The sequence below is a fragment of the Arachis ipaensis genome, chromosome B9 (assembly GCF_059453495.1).
Source record: "Arachis ipaensis isolate K30076 ecotype BB chromosome B9, ASM5945349v1, whole genome shotgun sequence".
NCBI classification, from domain to species: Eukaryota; Viridiplantae; Streptophyta; class Magnoliopsida; order Fabales; family Fabaceae; genus Arachis; species Arachis ipaensis.
The window spans coordinates 156,740,628-156,763,274 of NC_142444.1; the positions used below are offsets into that span (position 1 = coordinate 156,740,628).

The following is a 22,647-nucleotide window of genomic DNA, read 5'->3' on the forward strand; positions in this document are numbered from 1 at the left end:
TATCTTTTTTCGTATTTTTATTGTTTAGTTATAACAAAATATATCGTCTTTCATTTTTTCTTGTTCTTGGGGAATCCAATATTTTGTTTTGGTCGGGTTGGGGATCCAATGTAAGTTGTAAATACGTCAAATGTATTTTTGGTTATACTCTTCCTTTTTAGGTTGAAACAAAATTCTTGTTGGGTTTACTAACAGGCCATTAAACCAACAAATCATACACATAACGGAAGATGGACTGGGCCATTGCTCTTTGCTTCAGGTTAAGTCAACGATTGATCTAAGACCCACAAATGTAGCAACAAAGGAGGCAAGATCTGCTTTTCATATTTTCGGCTCTGTTAGAATACCAAAAAAAAAGCCTCAATTTAACTGAAGTTACAAGAGATTAATATAGACCAGAATTTATTATTTTCAGCCAATATTTTTAATTATTAATCTAATTTTTTTTAGTTTAATAATTTAAGAATATTCTTTTAGTCCACACTTTTAAACATTGCTAACTAACTAACTGCTAGACAATCTCTAGCATATTAAGTATAGGAAAGCGATGCTACTTGGAGTCCAAATTGCAAGCAAGAACATTCACCTTTGAATGTTTCTAATTTCTAGTAGCATTTCAATTTCTGGGGGAAGTAATGAATTTGACCTGATGAGCCACATTAAACTAACTCTGAGGTAAGATTATAATGAGAAGGAAATTAGAAAGTAAACCATAAAGATATTTAAGTGTTACCTAAGGAATGGTTCCTTTTTTAATGGAATCAAGGAAATGTAGTTGTAATTTCAACAGAGGTTTTTCCAAGTCACAAATGGATAAAAGCAATTCTTCAACTAATTCTTCAAAAATACATTAAATGACAATTCTCAGAGCTAGTGTTTTCATGTCTGTCTAGACAAAAGCTACAAACTAATATCGATGCCTCTATAGGAACAAGATCAAATCCAGCGATACTACTAGTCTATATTTGACAACTCTTGATTGATAAATCCATGAGCACTCTAAAAGCATTGCTTATGTTACAAAATAGTAGGCAGCATATGTATGACTATAAATATTTGTGTTTGTTTGTTGGAAATAGGGTGTATTATTATGCATATCCAGTCATACCAAGAGTGGGGCTTTGGCGATTGGGCTTGTGAGAAGGCGAATTTGTAGTTGCCTTTGTGAAGTACATGTAGTAGTAAACATTGAGGATCATGGTTGCAACAACAAAAATGGCTCCGGCAATGAAGATACCTTTGCGCAATGATTCACAAGAGAAGTTCTGAGCATAAATCATTCCCCTGTACTTGGTGTGATACGCATTCTTTGTGGCTCCTGCTATCAAGCAGGCTTCTGCAATAACAAAAGTCACCCTGCAAATTTAACGTATTTGTTATGATGAAGAAACTAAGAACTAAGAAGTAATGTCTTAGAAATAATTAGAGGGACTCACCAAGAAGACATAAAATAGATGATAGACCAGGCACGATTACCCCCAGCTGTTAATGGCCTGCCGAAGCACATACACTTTGTGACCCCCATAAGCAGTGATTGACCTGAAAGGAGGAAGAGGAAAGACCCCACTCCATACCCTGTTGCCACATCTGAATTGTAGGTGCAGTAAGTTTCATTTGTCCTTTCATCTCTTTTTATGCTTCCCTGTCCAAACAAACCTACTTAGTTGTTAATCAGGGAAATGTAGATCTATAAGTAAAGAGGGCTTACGACGCTTCTTCTTCTCTCAGCAGCAATGGCGAAACCAAATGCAACCAAGCAGAGAGCCACAACCAGAAGGTGCACCAGAGTGGACCCTCTTCCCTCTCCCATTTCTTCACCTCGTTAAGCAACTACACCAGAGAGGATGAAAGAAGAAAGAAGAAAGAAGAAAGCAACACAGCACAGTGAGTGACTCGGTGAGTGGGAGCTAGGCAGCGTTTCATAAAGCTGTCGGGGGAACACAACATCCTGCGAATCTTCCACCCGCGCGTACATTACACATTCAAACACGCGCCCTTCAAAACCTCCTATTTCTTTCTCACGCGCCCCTCTGTTCTTGTAACTTACGAGCCTACCAAGAGGCAGGCTTTAACTTGCCTAGTTTTAAGTGTGGTAGAGTCCATGCTAGTTATTGTGCGGCCCTGATGACCATAATTACATGCGCTCCCCAATTATTTTATGGTCAACTCGAAATTCTAGAAAAATGAATTCGTGGAAAAGTAGTTAGTAGCTATTACCAATTTTTCGTTACTTTAAATTTAAAAATTAATTAGTAGTACTTTGTTTGAAGCATTAACTTACTTTTTTAATTGGCATGTTTTGGTCATGGCAAGAACTTTATTTATTTATCTTGGATATTTTTACATACAAATAAAAGAAAATTCTGTTTTCCTGTTTTTCTGGTCGGAACAAATAAACAATCCTAAATCCTCTATTCCCCTCCTCCCCCTTTTCACCACAACAATCAGCATAGAGTTTCAACGAAATCTCTGGAGGACGCTGCTCCCAGGTTCTTGATTCGCCAGCCCAACCAAGTGGCTTTTACCGGAGTTAGTATTTCATACCATCCAAGTAGGCCTTTCCATTAACAACCAAGAAGGAGAAATCAAAATGAAAGCCTTTTTATATCCATGTCCAAGTCCAATCATATCTAACAGGAAAAAAAAGTTTAAGCAGATAATGAATTAGTTTACCGAAAACTATAACTGCAATTTTCATTTTGGGCGTAGGCCCGTCTGAAAACAAAAAGGAATATTTTTGGACATACAATAACAAATAACAAATGGTCCTAGGACCTGTGGCCCCATCATGTACCAAAAAAAAACACAAATGGTCCTTGTTTTTATTTTATCATTCTTCTCATTGTTACATGATATGCAATGCAAAATGAATTTCCCCTAGATTAGAAACCTGTATTAAGAATAATGTCCTTAAAATCTCGAAGAATATGACCATGGAGCAGAGCAAACGCCATTGTCTATCAAAGTGAGAGTTTGAAACAAAACAGAGGAAGTGGCTTCTTTGGTGTCATCAGCAATTGCTGCTTCCATTAAGGCATTAACTGCATCACCCTTTGGTGTCATGCAGGACTATTGAAACCTCTATAATACTGTATTACTACCATATCTGAATTTAGTAGTGATATGTATAGTCAATTCAAATACCTTTACATCTAATGTTATGTTATTAATAAGGTTGCGAGTTCGGTAATATTAATATATAATGTAAAGTGAGTTCTTCAAATTTCCTTTTTATTTGCAACTTAAAAAGTACTGCGTAAAAACTTCATATTTAAATACCAAAGTTGTTATTAACATAATATATTTTGATATTTTAAAGTGTCTACCTTATAAATGATTTTAAAAGAAAAAAAATTTGTCATATCCTTATCTTTCGTATTCAAATTACACTGTAAATACTAGATCAGTTTTCAGACAAAACTTGAAGCACGCTACAATAATAATCTTAAGAAAAATGGACTAGAAAAGTTTTACGAATGTTTGAATCAGTTGTCAGGATTACAGGTATGGCCTCCAGTCGGTACCAGCTACAAATTTCACCTGAATCCATATATTAGAGATGATTAACTAAAGAACAAGAATTCATATATAAAAAGTTTAATTTGCATGAAACTTTCTCACATCTTATGAGAATGAAATAATATGTAACGTGGGTTCAGAGAAGGTATTGAAGTAGCTTGAAGAGGCAAAGAAGAAATATACAATAGTTTCATTATTTCATAAATGATTGACCTGTTAGATGCCACCAAAATGCAAATTGTTTGCAAGTTGTTACACTAATGGTGGAGCTGGTACAGTTCCAAATTAGAATGTTGAATGAGCACGTGTATAGGAATAACTCTGCCGACAAATAATGGCCACCTTGAATTTAGCAATGGTACTTAGTGTTTTGACATATATGGTTTAGATTTGGCGGCAAATAAAGCAGATAATAAGTTATGGCCAAAATAATATAGCTACATACTACTACAATTCAATCATACATATCCTCATGGGTCATAATTGAGTTAACTGCCAATGAAGATGGAGGTTAGTTCCACTTTCAACCAATGTAAAGGGTCAAGAACAGAAGAGAGGAAGTTGAATAGACAGAGAATAAACCAACAACAGCAGTCATATACTATAGGTATATTCTAGTTCTACCTATTCCTATCCAACTGGCACCTGATGAGGATAAGATATGATATTGACCCTGTCTACATTTTGCTGGTGCTAACTTCATCATGATAAGGATACTTTCGGCCTGCGCCCCAAAACCAACTACTACAACATCTACTCATCTATACATCACAAACAAATGCCTAGCTAGTTGATTTCACAAAATTTTGTCAAACTTTTTTCCTTTTTCTTTTAGTCTCATCTCTTGTATAGTGTTTAGACATACTTTTTTGTTTGGTCTTTTTTAATAATAATGTAGGTAGATTTTGGAGTAGTCCATCCATCAAAACCAGAACTTAGCATGTATTTATAGAGGTGATTATATATTGATTGCTTTGAGAAAACTCAAACTTGAATTTACATAAACTCGAAACAGGAACTCAGCCATGCAGGGTATACTATTTGTTTTCTTATTTTCTAATGAATTACGGAAGAGTTGAATCTTCTATTAGTGCTTAATTGTTGCAATGGGAAATCAGAGGATGAAAGTAAAGAGAGTAAAATGATTGATTAGTGACTTTTCTCATAACCAAAAGCATATCCAAGGATCTAAAATAAATCTCATGATCAGTTTATTATATTTGCATATAGGGATAGATTTTCAATTGAAAAGTTGTATATATTGTTTACCAACATGAGAATTGACAATGTAATTTTGTTCATAATTATTTTATAACCTTCGATTATGAGTTGAGGAATTACCTAAACGAAATTATAGAAAAAGTAGGTTGGAGATACAAAATCAGAGTTCCTAATATTTTGAGTTTATCGTTTTCAATGTTGGCGAGTATACCTATAAAGATTCTACACTCAATAAGTTAGCATGTATAAGAAGTAGTAAATTAAAGATCATACTTAAATAAATGTGTTTAAAGTAATGCATATATCATGAGATTATGATATCATTATGAGCTCCTCTTTTTATATAATTCTGATATTATGAATAACCTTAAAAAAAAGCTTGTTGAAAAAGAAGAAAAGAAAAGTAATACAAAATTCTTTAGCAGGCTATTGAACCTATATATATATATATATATCTTCATGACAACCCTTTAAAAATACTATAAATAATATCTAACAGGCTTAAAAACATGATTAATTTATAAACTATATTACGTGTATATGAAAATCAGTCACTAAAATTAGTTATTAGTATAAAACACATATTAAAATATAAATATATATTAAAAAAATAAATTATACATATATTTATATACAAATATATTAATGACTAATTTTAGCATACGAATAATATTTTTGTTAATTTAATTATCATAAACAAAATACTACATAATTTTTAGAACATAACAATATATACACATAAATAAGTTAGTCCTCCTAAATAAAATAAGAATATAACTTTCGTACATATAAAAGAATCATAAATTAAATGTATATCACAAGTTTTTATTATAGAATTCAAAATACATCATATAATTTTTATATATTAAAGTCACATAAAGTATTAATTCAATTTTTTATTTTTATTTTTTTTCATTCGGTTGTCACCCTCGCTTGGTACAGTTAAAGGGACCAAAGGAAGAAGGATCCAATGCATTTATTTGCATCATCGGATTCAACAACGAAACGAGGGTAAAGTGCACTTCATCAATTCCAACGTTTATTTAATGCACAATCCTTCTCTTCTCATGCATCTCTAGACTATAGACATCATTGTCTTTGTTTTTATGTTGTTCCTTAAGTCCTACACTACCAGCTGCCTTATACGTTTCCCCTTTTATTTTATTGAAGATTAATTTGTTGGTCTGTTTCATTGGATTTTATGTAACCAAATGTGTGTCACACGGAGGCAATGAAAATAATTAATAAATAATAATAAAGCATAAGTATGAAGTAACTGTTTGGAGGTGATAATCTGATAAAAGATGAAAGAGTAGTGGGTATGATAAGAATAATATATAGTATCCGATATAGGAAATAATTAAAGCAGAGTTTCTCCCCTGCACGTCTGAATATGTGAGTCCAGAATCCACTTTAATTGAATTGAATTCTGGGACTGGACAGTTATAATTATATGTATGTGAATCTGATTCCTTTAGATATTTCAAGTTACAATATAGCGTAACTGTTATGGTGTTAATGTAAGATTGGGACGTGTGACGACGTGTCTTATTTAATAGTGTACCAAACTCACATGTCGTGTTAGTTGACCACATTACCAGCCAATTACTTAATTAGTGATTACAAGAGAGATTAAGTGGCGTAATTAATAAGTTAATTAAGATTGGAGGAAAGAAAGACATGGTAGTAAATACATGGAGAAGAGTGAAGATTAAACGTAACAGAAATTAGGTAGTAAGGTAGGTAGGTGATTCCTCATTGCATGTAATGTGGAATTGGGATTTGGTTGTTGAGGTTCCAGATATCATAGTCCCAAACAACATCACTGTACATGGCAGCAGTGAAGTCTTCACCCATGAAGTCCATGTCCCACCCAGGATGCCATGCAGATCCCCATGACATCTGTTCATCCATCCATGGTGCCATCATCATCATCATCATGTTCTCCTCACAGTTACTATTATCCTCACCGCCAGTAGGCGTAATAACCACCTCTTTGCTGTTGTTGCTCTCCTCCACCCGCTTGTGCTGCTGCTCAGCGGTAGTTGCCTCTTTCTTGGCTTTCTTCTTGCCCATTATTACAGACACATCTTCAGGCTTGGCAGCAGGAGGAGGAGGAAGAGGAACACTAGTACTACTATTCATCATGATGTTCATATTATTGATAGGGTTGTTAGCAGGTGCCCTTTGCCTCTTCATGGAGTAAAAAATAGGTTAGAAAGGGGGGAGGAATGGGTTGTGACTTGTGAGTGATGAAAAGTAAAAGGGAGTATTTATAGCAGAGAAGAGAAGAGGATGGACAAGTTGGTTAGGTCATGTGAGGGAATGAATAACCGGCATTGCCCCTTTCTCTTAACGACAAAAAATATCCTTGCTCTACCCTTTTGCCCCAACCGAGTCAAACTCTTCATCTGGCCCACTTTTATGCACTTACACTCACCTCCCCAACTACTACTATACACACCCTACTCTCTATGCGCTGCTTGCTTCATCTAACAAACCAAAATTCACGTTTTCTTCTACCTATCATTTTTTTTCTCTTTTCGTTAATACGCAATTCAAACACTTTACTTATTTCATTATTTTAGTTCAATATAGATATGCTAGTGCATGCTTTCTTTTAATTTACGGTTATCTATACTACCTAATTAACTGTGAAATCGTGCATCCACATGCTCATCCAACCCATCCTATGCCTAACTAGAACCCAATTTTTTATTTAATTTATCCTCCTTGGAGTATTCCTATGCATGGAGACGATAAACAAGTCTTAGATTGGCGCTAACTCAAGTTCCAACTTTTCAAAACAAAAATATTAGAGGTCAACAGTAAAAAAAGAATTAATTAATATTAATTTAAATATAATTAAAATATTTCTTTTAAAAAATAATACTAGTCAATATAAACTACATATTTAGAGACACATGAACCATACCCATAAGCACATTCATGTGCATAACATTAATCATCTCATGACAAAAAAAGCATGTTAATTATCTACCATTCTACCCAATTTATTTTAGATAATATTATATATTTTTTAAATTTATTCTTTATGGGATATGGGATTAGAATGATTTTGTCCGTGCATGGTGGTGAGGGCAGTGAGTGGCGTGTGAATGATGCAAAAGAAAGGCAAATTAAAAGAGAGACAATTGCATGTTGGACAAGTGGCAGTAATTAGGAGGAAGCATAGGAAAGTTTATATCGGCATATGGATAGTAATTTTTAATCTTTGATTTTAATTATATATATTATATATATTTTTTATAATTAAAATTTTATATAATTAAAATCAACTATTAAAAATTACTAAAATATCTATATACCAGTATATTTGAAAATTTTTCTGAAGCATAAGTTGATGAGTTTGCATAGAAATGAGATATGATTGGGAGAGGTGAAAGACATAGACAGTGTCAGATGCATGCCTTCACAAGCAGCATGCCTACTCCAATATTGCACTGTTCCTAATATGCTCCTGTTGCATGCATGCTCCACTGTCGGCATAAACTCCAAATTACTCTGTGGGCCACACCTTTTTGCATCGCATTTCACAAGCATTCAAATCTCATGCATAAAGCTGGAAACTTGTTACCATCAACCATCAACACCAAATCCCCTTTCCCTCCCTCCAACTTGATCATTTCTTTTTTCTTTTTTCCTTTTTTTAGCGAAATATGAATATCCCATTATCCCCTCCAATTTTGTTGCTTTTCTCTTATTCCGATAACTACTACTTAGTATTTAAGGCCCACTCCCTTTCTCGGTGGGCCATGCTCCCACTGGGCTTACTTACCCGAATAAAATAGAGTGGACCTCTATGTTCAGTTGTTCATTACATGCATAATAATTCATTCTCATTTTCTATTTGGCGGCAGAATTTAACACTTAGCTCTACTTAAAGTCTTAAACAATAATGGGGTTTACAGATTCAATCTCGCTACGTTATCAACAACATTTTTATCAATTTCTACCAACTCTTATTTATAATTATATTTAATGAAAATATCTTTGTAGATGTGTTCAATAAAAATGTCTTTTATATGGTTATATTTAATAGAAATGTCTTTATAAATATATCTTTTGGATGTGCCTTTTTATATATATATTTAAAATATAATAATTAATTATTATTAATAATTTATTGATAAATAATATATTGGTACCCTATACTTTTCCTTACAGATTACAGATTACAGTTCGAAGCTAATATCCTCCCCATGTACCCATACAAAGAGCATTCAAAGAAAAGGAACATAAAAATACACACAATAAAAATCAGATAGAGACAAAAAAAAAACCATAGATAGCCAGTAGGTCAATCATAAAAATCGAAAAATAATGTTTGAATTTTTTTTCTGTACACTCTCTATTATATCCTAATTTTTTAATAATATAAAAGATAATTTTTTATTTTTTCTTATATTTTATTAATCATTTTCAATATTAAAAAATAAAAATATACAACTTAACATATAAATTTGTTTGTTGCATACGATATTTTCTATTCGAAAGGTCAACGACTAATATACTACGAATCTAAACTTTATTTAAAGATTTGTTGTTAACTAATAAATTGTTGCATGCATAAAATATGATCTGTTGTGATAAGAATGGGACATGGATGCCTATTTTCTATGTGAAACTCACATTCTCAAGAGAGAATATATTTAATAAAGGTTAAAAAATGGTGATAATTTATGTGTATAAATAGGGGATGTATCCATCTGAATACACACACAATAATAATAAAAACACTCTTTCTTTCCTTCATATATTATAATTCTCTTTTTCTCTATCTGTCCGAAGGTCTTAAGTTTATATATATTAGTAATATAATAATCATCTCGATTATATTAAAATAGTAATTGTGATACTAGAGTTCTATATTTATATTTTCCTATTTTATATTTACATCTTCCTTATTTATTTAGTTGTTTTACAACACGTTATTAGCACGATACTCTGATCAATTTTTTAGGAAGACTCAGGTAACAAATTTTCATTATGTCGAAGCTCTCTCATCTTGAATTCAATGCTCTTGATATATCTGGAATTAATTATTTATCATGGATATTAGATGCTGAAATCCATCTTGATTCAATGGATCTTGGAGATACCATTAAGGCTGAAAATAATGCATCCCAGAAGGATAAAGCCAAAGCCATGATTTTTCTTCGTCGTCATCTTGATGAAGGATTGAAAAATGAATATCTCACATTAAAAGATCCTGCAGATATTTGGAAAGACTTTGAAGAAAGGTACAATCATAAAAAAATCGTGATACTTCCTCAAGCCCGATATGAATGGACGCACTTACGTCTACAAGATTTTAAATCCATAAATGAATATAATTCTGCAATGTTTCGAATCACCTCACGAATGAAATTATGTGGAGAAAAGATAACTGACCATGATATGTTGGAGAAAACTTTCTCAACCTTCCATGCCTCGAATGTGCTCCTGCAGCAGCAGTATCGAGAAAAAAGGTTTAAAAAATATTTTGAGTTAATTTCTTGCCTTCTTGTTGCTGAACGCAACAATGAGTTGCTATTGAAAAATCAGGAAGTGCGCCCTGCTGGCGCCGCCCCATTTCCTGAAGTAAATGCGGCAAATTACCCTAGAAGAGGTAAATGACAAGGTTTTAATAAAAAGAAAAATTATGGAAGGAAAATGAATTATATTCAAAAGAGAGGATCTCTCACCAGAAGTGGGATAAAGAAAGAAATATCGGATAGAATAAATCAACAGAGGATAAGTGTTTCCGTTGTGGTGGAAAGGGCCATTGGTCACGTACCTGCCGTACCCCAAGACACCTAATCGATCTTTACCAGGCATCTTTGAAAAGGGACGACAAGGGAAAAGAATCAAATTTCGTTTCAAATGATGCTGAAAATTTCACTACTCATTATGATGTATCTGATTTCTTTGAGGATCCTGAAGGAAATATTGGTCATTTGATCAATGATGGAATAGTTTAATGTGTGAGATTGTTAAGTATTCATGTAAATAAATAATGTAAAGAACTTATCGTTAAGTTTTATTTCCTATGTATTTAAGTTTCAAATATGATGTATATAAATAATGAAATATTAATGTTTACGAATTTTGAAATCATTAAATATGTCATGTTTTAAAATAAAGTTTTAGTATATGACATTATTTTTATGTGCAGTATTTCTTAGAAAAATAATTCCGATCAAGTATTCAATTTAACTGTGCATACTACTCATTTTATTATTATTCGTCTTTGAAGAGAATGATAAGGATATGTAATGAAGATGTATGTCTTGCGGATAGTGCAAGTTCGCACACTATTCTCAAAAGTGATATATATTTTACCAATCTTGTGCCAAAAGAATAATGTGTTAATACTATTATCGACTCAGGCAATGTGATTGAAGGTTCCGGAAGAGCTATAATTTTCTTTTTCGGAGGAACAAAATTCATAATAAATAATGCATTGTTGTCTACCAAGTCTCGAAGAAACTTGTTGAGCTTTAAAGATATTCGCCGAAATGGATATCATATTGAGACTATGAATGAGGGAAGTCATGAGTACTTATGTATAACAACTCATGATTCAAATAAAATGGTTATATTAGAAAAGTTGCACTCATTTTCATCTGGGTTATATTATACCAAGATTAGTGCAATTGAATCACATGTCACTGTAAACCAGAAGTTTACTAACCCAAATGAATTCATAACTTGGCACGACTGATTGGGTCATCCGGAAACAACCATGATGAGGAGAATTATTGAAACTCCCATGGACATTCACTAAAGAACCAGAAGATTCTTAAAACTAGTGAATTTTGTTGTGCTGCATGTTCTCAGGGAAAGTTAATTTTAAGGCCATCACCAGTAAATGTTGGATTTGAGTCTCCTGAATTCCTAAAAAGGATTCAAGGTGATATATGTGGACCTATTCATCCACCATGTAAATCTTTTAGATATTTTATGGTCCTGATAGATGCATTTTCGAGATGGTCACATGTGTGCTTATTGTCCTCTCGCAACCTGGCGTTTGTGAGATTACTGGCTCAAATTATTCGATTAAAATCACAATTTTCAGAAAATCCAATCAAAGCAATTCGTCTTGATAATGCTGGTGAATTTACTTCCCAAGCTTTTGATGCTTATTGTATGGCTAATGGAATAAGTGTGAACATCCAGTAGCTTATATTCACACAAAAAATGGGTTAGCAGAATCGCTTATTAAACGCCTCCAATTAATTGCTAAACCATTCCTTATGAGAACAAATCTCCTAACCTCGGTTTGGGGCATGCTATTTTACATGCCGCAACACTTATTCGTTTGAGGCCAACGAGTTACCATAAGTTCTCTACTGTGCAATTAGCATTTGGCCAGCAGCCAAATGTTTCCCATTTAAGAATATTTGGGTGTGCGATATATGTTCCCATTGCACCACCTAATCGCACCAAAATGGGACCCCAAAGAAAATTGGGGATATATGTTGGATATGATTCTCCCTTTATAGTGAGGTATCTTGAGATACAAACTGAAAATGTATTTAAAGCCCGATTTGTGGATTGTCATTTTGATGAATCAAAATTTCCAACATTAGGGGGAGAGAATAAGCTTCCTGAAAAGGAACTTAATTGGAATGCATCATCATTTATGCATTTAGATCTTCGATCAGGGCAATGTGAACTAGAAGGTCAAAAGATTATACATTTGCAAAGAATAGCAAATGAATTGCCTAATGCATTTTCCGATACAAAGAGGATAACCAAATCTTATATACCAGCGGAAAATGCCCCAATTCGAATTGATGTCCCAGTTGGACAAATTGCCACCGAAGCAAATACACGCTAGAAGCGTGGCAGGCCTGTCGGTTTCAAAGACAAAAATCTTCGAAAAATAAAAGAGATAAATACGATTCCTGTTGAAAAAGACATAGTAGAGACACATGCAGTTGTCTAAAATTCTGATATAGTTTTAACGCCAGAAGATATTCAGGTACCTGAAAATTGTGAAAATGACGAGATCTCGATAAATTATGTCTTTATAGGAGAGAAATGGGACCGAAATAAGACAATTGTCAATGAAATATTTGCATATAATGTGGCATTAAATATCATGCATGAAAGTAAGGATCTTGACCCAAGATCAGTCGAAGAATGTCGACAAAGAAATGATTGGCCAAAATGGGAAGCAGCCATGAAGGCTGAATTAGACTCATTTGCAAAACGTGAAGTCTTTGGACCTGTAGTCCGTACACCTGAAGATGTAAAACCTGTTGGATACCGATGGGTATTTGTGAGAAAACGAAATGAGAAAAATGAAGTTGTGCGCTACAAAGTCCGACTTGTGGCACAAAAATTTTCACAAAGGCCCGATATAGATTATGAAGAAACGTATTTCCCTGTAGTGGATGCGATAACATTGCGTTATTTGGTTAGTTTATCTGCATATCATAAACTGCATATGCATTTAATGGATGTGGTAACAGCCTATTTATACGGCTCATTAGATCGGGATATCTATATGAAAGTCCCTGAATGACTAAAAATATCTAAATCATCCAATGAATAATCACAAGGGTTATACTCAGTCAAATTGCAAAGATCTTTATATGGTCTAAAGCAATCTGGACGAATGTGGTATAATCGTCTTACTGAGTATCTGGCCAAAAACGGATTCAAGAATGATGATATCTGTCCCTGTGTTTTCATAAAGAAAACTGCATCTAGATTCATTATTATTGCTGTGTACGTTGATGATTTAAATATCATTGGGACTCCTGAAGAGATTCCAACAATTATAAAAACTCTAAAAGAAGAGTTTGAGATGAAAGATCTTGGAAAGACTAAATTTTGTCTCGACCTGCAGATCGAGCATACAAAAAATGGGATCTTTATTCATCAAACAACATACACAAAAAATATCTTGAAAAGATTTTATATGGATAAGTCACATCCCTTGAGTACCCCAATGATCGTAAGATCTTTGGATGTGGAAAATGATCAATTCCGTCCTAAAGAAGAAAATGAAGATATCATTGGTCCTGAAGTACCATATCTTAGTGCCATTGGAGCGCTAATGTATCTTGCTAATAATACACGACCTGATATATCATTTGCTGTGAATTTACTAGCAAGATATAGTTTCTCTCCAACCAGAAGACATTGGAGTGGAATCAAACAAATCTTTCGATATCTTCATGGAACGGTTGATATGGGGTTGTTTTATCCATATGGATCCAAGTCACAACTAGTTGGCTATGCAGATGCTGGATACTTGTCTGATCCACATAAAGGGAGATCTCAAACAGGATACCTGTTCACATATGGTGGAACAGCTATATCTTGGAGGTCCACGAAACAGACGATTGCTGCAACATCTTCTAATCATGCCGAAATACTAGCGATTCATGAAACAAGTCGCGAGTGTTTTTGGCTCAGGAATTTGATCCAATATATTCTGTCATCATGTGGACTAATTGATCATAAGATAGCTCCAACTGTCTTGTTTGAAAATAATACAGCATGCATTGCTCAACTTAAAGGCGGATACATCAAAGGCGATAGAACAAAGCATATTTCTCCCAAATTCTTCTTCACTCATGATCTTCAAAATCAAGGGACAATTGATGTCCAACAGGTCTGCTCAAGTGACAATCTAGCAGATTTATTCACAAAGTCACTCCCAAAATCCTCCTTTGAAAGATTGGTACATGAGATTGGGACGCGCCAATTTCGAGATATTAAATGATGTCGACAAGAGGGGGAGACTGTACTCTTTTTTCCTTGGTCAGGTTTTTTTCCCATTGGGTTTTTCTTGACAAAGTTTTTAATGAGGCAGTCCCCATCACAAAGGATATTGTACTCTTTTTCCTTCACTAAGGTTTTTCCCACAGGGTCTTCCTTCAGTAAGGTTTTAACGAGACAATAATCCTAAATGATCATCAAAGGGGGAGTGTTGTGATAAAAATGGGACCTAAATGCCCATTTTCTATGTGAAGCTCACATTCTCATGAGAGAATGTATTTAATAAAGGTTAAAAAATAGTGATAATTTATGTGTATAAATAGGAGATGCATCCATCTAAATACACACACAATAATAATAAAAACACTCTTTCTTTCCTTCATATATTATAATTCTCTCTTTATCTATCTATCCGAAAGTCTTAAGTTTATATATATTAGTAATATAATAATCATCTCGATTATATTAAAATAGTAATTATAATACTAGAGTTCTATATTTATATTTTTCTATTTTATATTTACATCTTCCTTATTTATTTAGTTGTTTTATAACATTATCCCATTTTTGACATTTGTTTAAGGGAGCACTCGTCCAATTCAAATTGTTTTAACAGAGTATTTATCATTGAAGAAGGAAGCAAGTTGAGCATTAACATTAATGTCCATGGATCATGGAGACTGTTTCCTAATGCAGTCGACGTTTTGCCACTTTAGCTGTCTCGGATCTCAAATCGGATTTGCTGTTCATTGACAGCGATTGCAACTTGCAAATAGTAACTTCACATGCATGTCTGCCCATTCTGCTCTTCTTGTCTTAGCTTGCTTTGTCCACTTCCGGATATTCAATTGACCACTTTTTTAATATTTACTTAATTTAAATTAATGCTTCAAATTCTAGCAGATTTTTATTTAACAACTACCACTTTTAAAATTTAATATATCATATTAACTATTAGGAATTCGGTTTGAATCTATCGGTTTGTGCAATATATCCTTTGATTTATAGAGCTGCTAAGCTGGTGATCACTTTCAGTAGGTGGCTATGTGCTTATCGCAAAGGGCAGTTAGCCTTGGCAAAATATTATGGTCAAAATATTAATAATAATATAGTAAGATGTTGAAATGAAAATTGGTGAGTGGCTGAGATCAGAGCAACTTTGCATTGATTTAACATGGTTGCATAGCGCGCGCCGCCACTATGTTAGAAATGAAATGATTGAAGAGAGCAACGTGTCACTGAGAAATAGAACACCATTATGGCAAGTTTGATGCCTTGACGGCACACAGTGAGCACCACCACATGAATCACGAAATCAACCTTTATCCAATCTCGTTGAAATTCTGTTTACGAAGCAAACACCGTCACAACACATTCTTTTTGATGGCCAGCAGAGAAAACAATCAAAACGTTATGCTCTTATTGGTGTAATATAGTAACAATGTCGATTTAAAATAAATAATGCACTACAAATGATGGATTATGTTTTATGATTTTATTTTGAGGTTCAATAATCATGAGGTTTTATTTTAATCGATGTCCCCTAAGGGATAATAGTATCATAATGATGATTTATCCTCTTTCGTTGTTTTCCGGTAGACGGTTTTCGTTATTTCTTTTTTTTTTTTTTTTTTTTGGACAGTGCTTTTTGTTTAAGAAAAAAATGTTCAGTTTTTACATTTTATATCTTTATTTATTGGGAAAGAATTCTATTTAGGCCTTTATTGGGAAATCAAAGAAACGGGCCTATCTAAACCGTATTGGAATGTGGGCTTTAACTGATTACCAGTAAGCAGTTGCCTTCTTTATAAAGGAATTCAGTGTTGTTATTTAATAACAATTTTGCTACTTTTCATTGGTCTCGATTTAATAACAAGTTCAAGCTCATGCTAAAGTCTGAACCAAAAAGTTATAATGGCCCATTAGTAAAAATAGAAAAAAAAAAAATAGATTACGTATAAATGTATAATGCATCTTAATATTGTAAATTTGTAATTGTCTTTTGACTTTTAGGCTGCGTTTGATTCTAAAAATAAAATAAGATAAGACGTTGTAAACATAATATAAAATATAGAAATATAAAAATTGCTATTTTTATATCTTGCTTTGTAATAAACTAAAACAAGTTATCAAAGTCTAATTTATTCTCGTTTTTTTTATTAAAAAAAATTTTAAAAAAAATATAATAATAAAAAATATAATTATGAAAAATTAACAAGAATAATAAAAAAAATGAAAAAATAAATAAAATGGACACAAATACACTAATTCAATATTTCTGGACACAATGTCTCTACTCATATCTCATCTGTCAAATATGATTTTATATATTTGTATCTCTGTCTTAGTGTCCTGTGCCTGTAAACAAATATAGCATCAATTCTGTTAATCTGTATTTTACTAGTTTTAGGACATTTGTTAATGGCAGTACAAAAGACAATTTTTTTTGTTTAAGAAAAATGAAGCTTTAGCTTCAAACAAAATTTTCATTCTTATAGGTTTACGAATATTTAGATAAATTCGTTCTTTTTATGGTAATTTTATACTATGAATTCGAATTTGCCATGAACCCTACACAGCATCCCCACACCATGTAGACTCTTATAATATCTACATATGACACCATCATACCTATAGTACCATGAGTAAAAAATATTAAGCTTAAGTTTATAGTATCATTACTTTTAGTATTTATATAATGCAAGTTCTGCCTGTGAATTTACTTTCTTCCCACCCATAGTTCATAGTTAGGTCCAATGTAATTTTCCTAGTAAATAATGTGACAAAGCTTTTTAGTCTCAAATCAACCGGCATCTTCCAAATATGCCGGCGAGCATAATTTGGACGATAGCTACGTCTATTGATTAGTGTTGGGTATCCATCTACGTCCAACAAGAAAATTCCTTTCAAGTCTAAACACAAACCACGAAACAAAAGATCACATATCACTTAATTTATTATTCATTGGCCAATAGCACAATGTACAAGAAAAATGTGAAATATTTATGATAAGTCACACATTTTGTGATGAACAAAATTATTAAATTTATATATCTTCCTAATAAGTATTTTCAAAACACTAGTTAAGAATCCCATTAAGAAGTTTTTGTTTTTGAAAAGATAAACAGTTTATATTTTCAATGTATTAAATATATAAAAAATTTAAAAATATCTATTATTATCTTCTTAATAAGCACCTTAAAGCAATTTTTTACTTAAAGATTTAGTTAAGATATATCTTAAAAACACATGTTAATTTTTTTTTTTAATAAATACATGGTAAATACATTAAAAATTTAACCTTTATATATTTTCAACGAAAATTTTTTTAATTAATAATCTTAATATATATATTTTTAAGACATATATTAGCAAAAAGCCAAAAACTATTTAGCTAACTCCTAATTAATATCGCCCTTCCTATTCATTTCTTCTATAGAAATTACTAGACAAACCTGTATCTCTTACTGATGTAATGTTACATCAATATTGAAACATAAGCTTCAGCAAACTCAGAGATATAAGTAACTGATTATATGACTAGGTATCACTTCCACAAAACGTAACAATTAACAACTAACAACTCTAGGGGAAGTTTTTTTTTTTTGTGTGGGAGATGGACACCAAGGCATTTTAGGGTGCAAAAGAATTAAAAATCCTTGAAAGAACAAGTAAAAAAGAATCAACTTACAAATATCCATTTTAAAATATGTTGAAAATGCTGAAATATCACTGCTAGAGGAGCTATATGTAAAGCAGAGAAAATTGAAATATTAGGTAAAAATATAAAATTGAAAGAATAAATCAAACTTGTAATATCAACAAATTTTATAAGTTAATTAGAGATTTCGGCTACTATTGTATTATGTGAATTTATTGCAACAGGTCCAACAGATTCCAACAAATCTGATAACCACACAATCTCCTAAAAAAACATCGAAAACGCGTGGACAGAACCATCGCAGCGAACAAAGGTACAATAGGACCGAAATGAAACTTCATTTTCGTTTGTCGATTCCGCAAGAAACAATTGAAAACTATGATAAAGCGACGTCCTCGCCCATTCATAATTCCCATGAGTCCCCATACAAAGCAAGCGCTTGGCGTAAAACATAAGCAAAACTGTAAGTTCGCATTTAAATTTTAAACGCAAGTATAACTTACTAGAGCACCTAAATCAAAGAGGATCATCAATAACATAACAGCAACACCAAATAAACATAAGGAAACACAAGCCAATTTCCAATTTCTGTTGTACAAAGTAAACTTGATCATACTTTCCTTATTTTAAATTACCCATAAACTGAAGATTCTCAAATAAACCATTCTTTTGTACATATTTTCCTGCTTAAGCCGGCTAGTTACAATTCAAAGACCCCTAAAAAGAACATCAAAATGAAATATTCCCAACCATCATCCTCCAAAGATTCTACTTACAAAGAAGAGGATGATGATCTTCTATTATACACCTAAAAGAGAGAGAGGCCCAAGCCAAAACTAAAACCCAAATAAGCCCTCTCAATTTTGAGCTTGAGACCTCATTATTTGATAAAGACTAAATGATTTTTTTCCTACACAAGAACACTATTAACATTTACATGCTTGCACTTGCAGATTAACTGAACTGAACTGAACTTATTTACACAAAAAACAGACACAAGATAAACTACTGTTTTCGTCTTCAGACATCTAAAACTCCTCTTTCCCGAAGGTGTGCGTATTATCAAAGCTCTTCTGCTGTGTGTGTGTATATTGCGGTAATCTGAAATCTAAATCTGAAGATATATGTGCGATGGGGTTTTCTTGCTCTCTGTCTCTGTTCTTAAGCCAGAGCAGGGATGCTGCAATTTCGCCTATCCCTGTCGAGGCAATCAAACCCCTCGATCCTGACGGCCGGATTGTTACCAAAATTGGCTCGAACGCAGCCTCCTTTCCTGGCAGAGTTGGAAGGAGAGGGTGGCAGCCCCGACGGAGAGGGAACCACCACCCACGATGATGGGGAGAGAGGTGAGAAATTCTCATTCCCAAATCGAGCATCCTGAATCAGTGGGTTAGCTACTCTGCTCGGCGGTGACCCGCAGAAAAATGGGGGAGACGATGCTACCTGTGGCCATGATTCCTCCTCCATGTCAAAATCACCCTGCAAATCCACCCAAAAAAATAACAATTAAACCAAGACACAAACAAAGTACAAATCATAATAAAAAATAATTAATCAAACATAAATCACAGATCCATGGTCACAAGGAAAATGAATCAGAGAGTAAATTTTTTTATAAAAAAAAAAAAGAAAAATTACTTTGGTAAGGATTGTGTCCAGAGGACTTGACCCGGCAGATTTTGAATCACATGGCTCGGCCTGGCAACTGCAGAACAAAAGTATGCAAAATTCAATAAATATACGAACGAACCAAAAGGAACGGGAATCAATCGGAAGAACAAAAAGGTCGAGGTTGAAACTTGAAAGAGAAAACCATTACCTGAGATGCCACCGGAAGGATCTGGAAGGATGGTCGTTGGCGGTAGCGGCAAGGTTGAGGAGGCCGAGTCGGCGGGGCTTGGGACAAACCACGCAGCTCAAGTCTTGGCGTGATGACGCGACGACGTTTTGCTGCTGGATCATGGCAAACATATCCTCCATCGTCTTCTTCTTCCTTGGATTCTATATCAACAACTATAGCTAGAACCTGTCCTCATGAACATGGAAATTACCAGATTTAGAATGAATCGTTTAAATGAGTTAATAGATCAAGCGTGTTTGAAACTATTTCAATATGACTAGTACTCCTATATTATATGCAGAGAAATCGAAAAACGTGCTTCAATTATTTTGAACAGCTCTAGGTTAAGATCCGGTCAAAAACCAAACCGAATTTCTACAAGGTAAAAGATAATTTAAAATAATAATTTCTGCATAGAATTTCTCAACCGCTATAGATCTAACAGGAAAACCATTTCAATTTTTATGACCAGTTTTTTTTTTTTTAAAGGCAAAAAACAAAAGAACAGAAATTAAAACCAATTTTTACATGGATAATAATATGTAGCAGAAAAAATAGATCCTACAACCAACTGAATTAGACGGAACAAATTGAGCTGAGATAAAGCAGATCTGGAAAAAGTACAGTATCAAATTTAGTTTTAGCAAAAAAAAGGAGCTGAATACGCCGAAAATGAATTGGAAATGGAAAAGACGGAACAATAAACGAGAATTTTCAAAGGAATCACAGATCCGAAGAGAAGAAAATACAGAGAGGAAAAGGTAAACGAAGAATTGAAGAAGGAAGTAGTAGAAGTACCTATTGAGGTTGCTGTACGCAACAGAGACGAAGAACTCTCCAATCTTCAATAATATTCACAACAACATTAAAAAAAAGGAAGAAAAGAATTGAGAGAACAAGTGAAGAGAGGAACAAGAACAACACAAAAGTGAAGGAGGTAGGGAGAGAAAAAAGGGGGACTTGTAGGGAAGTGGAGGTTCGTTCCAACCACACTTGCTCTATATTTACGTATTTATATTTAATATCTTATAATTATTTTGGTTTAGGGTGGATTGAATATTAGGTAGATTTTTTTAGTATTATATGGTTATTTCATGCGGGCGGTGCCTCCCGCGAGATATCACATCGGTTTTTGCACCCACGAACCAACCTAAAGCTTCTCTTTATTGCACAGTGAACAATAAGATAGTAGTATACCACACGAATATGAATTAAATTATTATTATTTGGGAAAAAAATCTGAAGAAATATCAAAGGGTTCCGTTGGGAATGTGAGAACTGAGACCGAGTCTTACTTTTTGGTGGAGCGTCCGTCCACGAGGACCACAACTCTCAACGCCTCACTTCCTTCATACACGTGGCACCTTCCCAATATAGGAAAATTTTCGGATCTCAAAGTCGGCAAAGTCTCTCTTTCAACAAAACGAACACTGTGGTAAAAAACTAACACTATTGCGTACTAGATAGTACTGTATTAGTTTAATTCGATCTTACTACATGCTAAGCTTAATTAAATTTGTATTATTGGTTATTGTTTGTTTTATATTCTTTTAAAAAAATCAGAGCAAGAGGCTTTCCAATATAATTTGGACTTTTGGATACTCTCTTCTCCGGATTTTTCACTCAACAAAATCTGAAGCAAAATTGAGTTTTGAACCATACAAATCAAAGGTTATAATCTACTAATTTCATGGATCATGCTTTGCTCCCATCTATAGTTTTAACAAATTCCTCAATCACTTTTGTACAATTCCTTCGTAGTATTAATGTATTAATTCAATTGGATCTCTGAATCAGTAGTTGTGGTTAGGCAAAATTATCCCATTCTTGTAGCTGGTAGTAAGTAATAAGTAGTAAAATAGTAATTAGCCTTATCCGATCCCGGAGCAACACCAACCAACTTTAGTCAGTTTTTACTTTTCAGACCACGTTGATTGCCAACTTGTGATTACGTCTCCCATGTTCATTTCTGACAATTGCTTCCCCACCTGCCAGTCCAATTGCCTCCTTGTCATCAAGTACCATGTTGATTTTTCTTTTAAAAAATAAATTGTGTTTTTAGTCTTATTTGAAAAGATTTTAAAATTATTTTTTAACACTTATCTTCATTATGTGAAATTTTGATAGTTTAAATTTTGATAGTTCAGACCACGTGACGGAAAAGTTGGAGCAGTTCAATCGGTTGTGATAGCAGATGAAAGAGTACAATTATTTATTTTTAATAAAATAATTTATTAATTTTTTCTAATTTTATATTTCTGATAACAATTTTATTAACAAGAGTTTAATTTGATTTTACTGTTTGTTGTGGTTAAACTGTGCCAAAAAATAAAAAATAAAAAGTCTGTCGGCGGATGTACAGTAATCATCAACTTAGACTCGACAATCTATTGAAACAAGAGACTGAGAGAGTAATATGAAAAGTGTATTATTGAGTTGTGTTCTGAGGTACAATATACAAGGGGTATTTATAGGTGCTAAATGAATCAAAGTAATAAAGACATAGAATTCTACAATTAATGTACAGATATGCTATATAAATATAGACGATGCTAATTGATCTAAATTGATTCTAATGATTCTCTAACATCCCCCCTCATACTCAAGTGGGAGCTAAGGATACCAACTTGAGTTTGGATAACAAAATCCGAAAGCGAGTCGGGTG

General features: G+C 33.3%; 3 protein-coding genes across 3 annotated transcripts; all 3 read right to left on the reverse strand.

The window, feature by feature from the left end:
- Positions 1 to 807: 807 nt before the first annotated feature.
- On the reverse strand, positions 808 to 2,011 carry LOC107619406 (sodium/hydrogen exchanger (DUF1218)). The gene is made up of 3 exons (XM_016321689.3): positions 1,709 to 2,011; positions 1,437 to 1,642; positions 808 to 1,356 (listed from the first exon to the last, which is right to left on the reverse strand). Exons 1-3 carry the CDS (start codon positions 1,808 to 1,810, stop codon positions 1,089 to 1,091), a joined length of 576 nt encoding a protein of 191 aa, XP_016177175.1. The 5' UTR covers positions 1,811 to 2,011; the 3' UTR covers positions 808 to 1,088.
- Positions 2,012 to 6,377: 4,366 nt separating this feature from the next.
- On the reverse strand, positions 6,378 to 7,036 carry LOC107617980 (uncharacterized). Its single transcript, XM_016319877.3, has one exon. It carries the CDS (start codon positions 6,937 to 6,939, stop codon positions 6,496 to 6,498), a length of 444 nt encoding a protein of 147 aa, XP_016175363.1. The 5' UTR covers positions 6,940 to 7,036; the 3' UTR covers positions 6,378 to 6,495.
- An 11,685-nt stretch (positions 7,037 to 18,721) lies between these two features.
- LOC107617979 (uncharacterized) lies at positions 18,722 to 21,164 on the reverse strand. Its single transcript, XM_016319876.3, has 4 exons — positions 20,781 to 21,164; positions 19,962 to 20,168; positions 19,781 to 19,847; positions 18,722 to 19,621 (listed from the first exon to the last, which is right to left on the reverse strand). Exons 2-4 carry the CDS (start codon positions 20,120 to 20,122, stop codon positions 19,304 to 19,306), a joined length of 546 nt encoding a protein of 181 aa, XP_016175362.1. The 5' UTR covers positions 20,123 to 20,168; positions 20,781 to 21,164; the 3' UTR covers positions 18,722 to 19,303.
- Between the last annotated feature and the right edge of the window lie 1,483 nt (positions 21,165 to 22,647).

Excerpts from the sequence above, each read along its gene's own strand:
- LOC107617980 (XM_016319877.3), bottom strand. The coding sequence starts at position 6,939 with ATGAAGAGGCAAAGGGCACCTGCTAACAACCCTATCAATAATATGAAC.
- LOC107617979 (XM_016319876.3), bottom strand. The coding sequence starts at position 20,122 with ATGGAGGATATGTTTGCCATGATCCAGCAGCAAAACGTCGTCGCGTCA. Across the intron at positions 19,848-19,961 it reads TCCTTCCGGTGGCATCTCAG|TTGCCAGGCCGAGCCATGTG; the intron begins GTAATGGTTTTC and ends TTTGTTCTGCAG. Across the intron at positions 19,622-19,780 it reads TGGACACAATCCTTACCAAA|GGTGATTTTGACATGGAGGA; the intron begins GTAATTTTTCTT and ends GTGGATTTGCAG.
- LOC107619406 (XM_016321689.3), bottom strand. The coding sequence starts at position 1,810 with ATGGGAGAGGGAAGAGGGTCCACTCTGGTGCACCTTCTGGTTGTGGCT. Across the intron at positions 1,643-1,708 it reads CTGAGAGAAGAAGAAGCGTC|GGAAGCATAAAAAGAGATGA; the intron begins GTAAGCCCTCTT and ends TTGTTTGGACAG. Across the intron at positions 1,357-1,436 it reads ATCTATTTTATGTCTTCTTG|GGTGACTTTTGTTATTGCAG; the intron begins GTGAGTCCCTCT and ends TTAAATTTGCAG.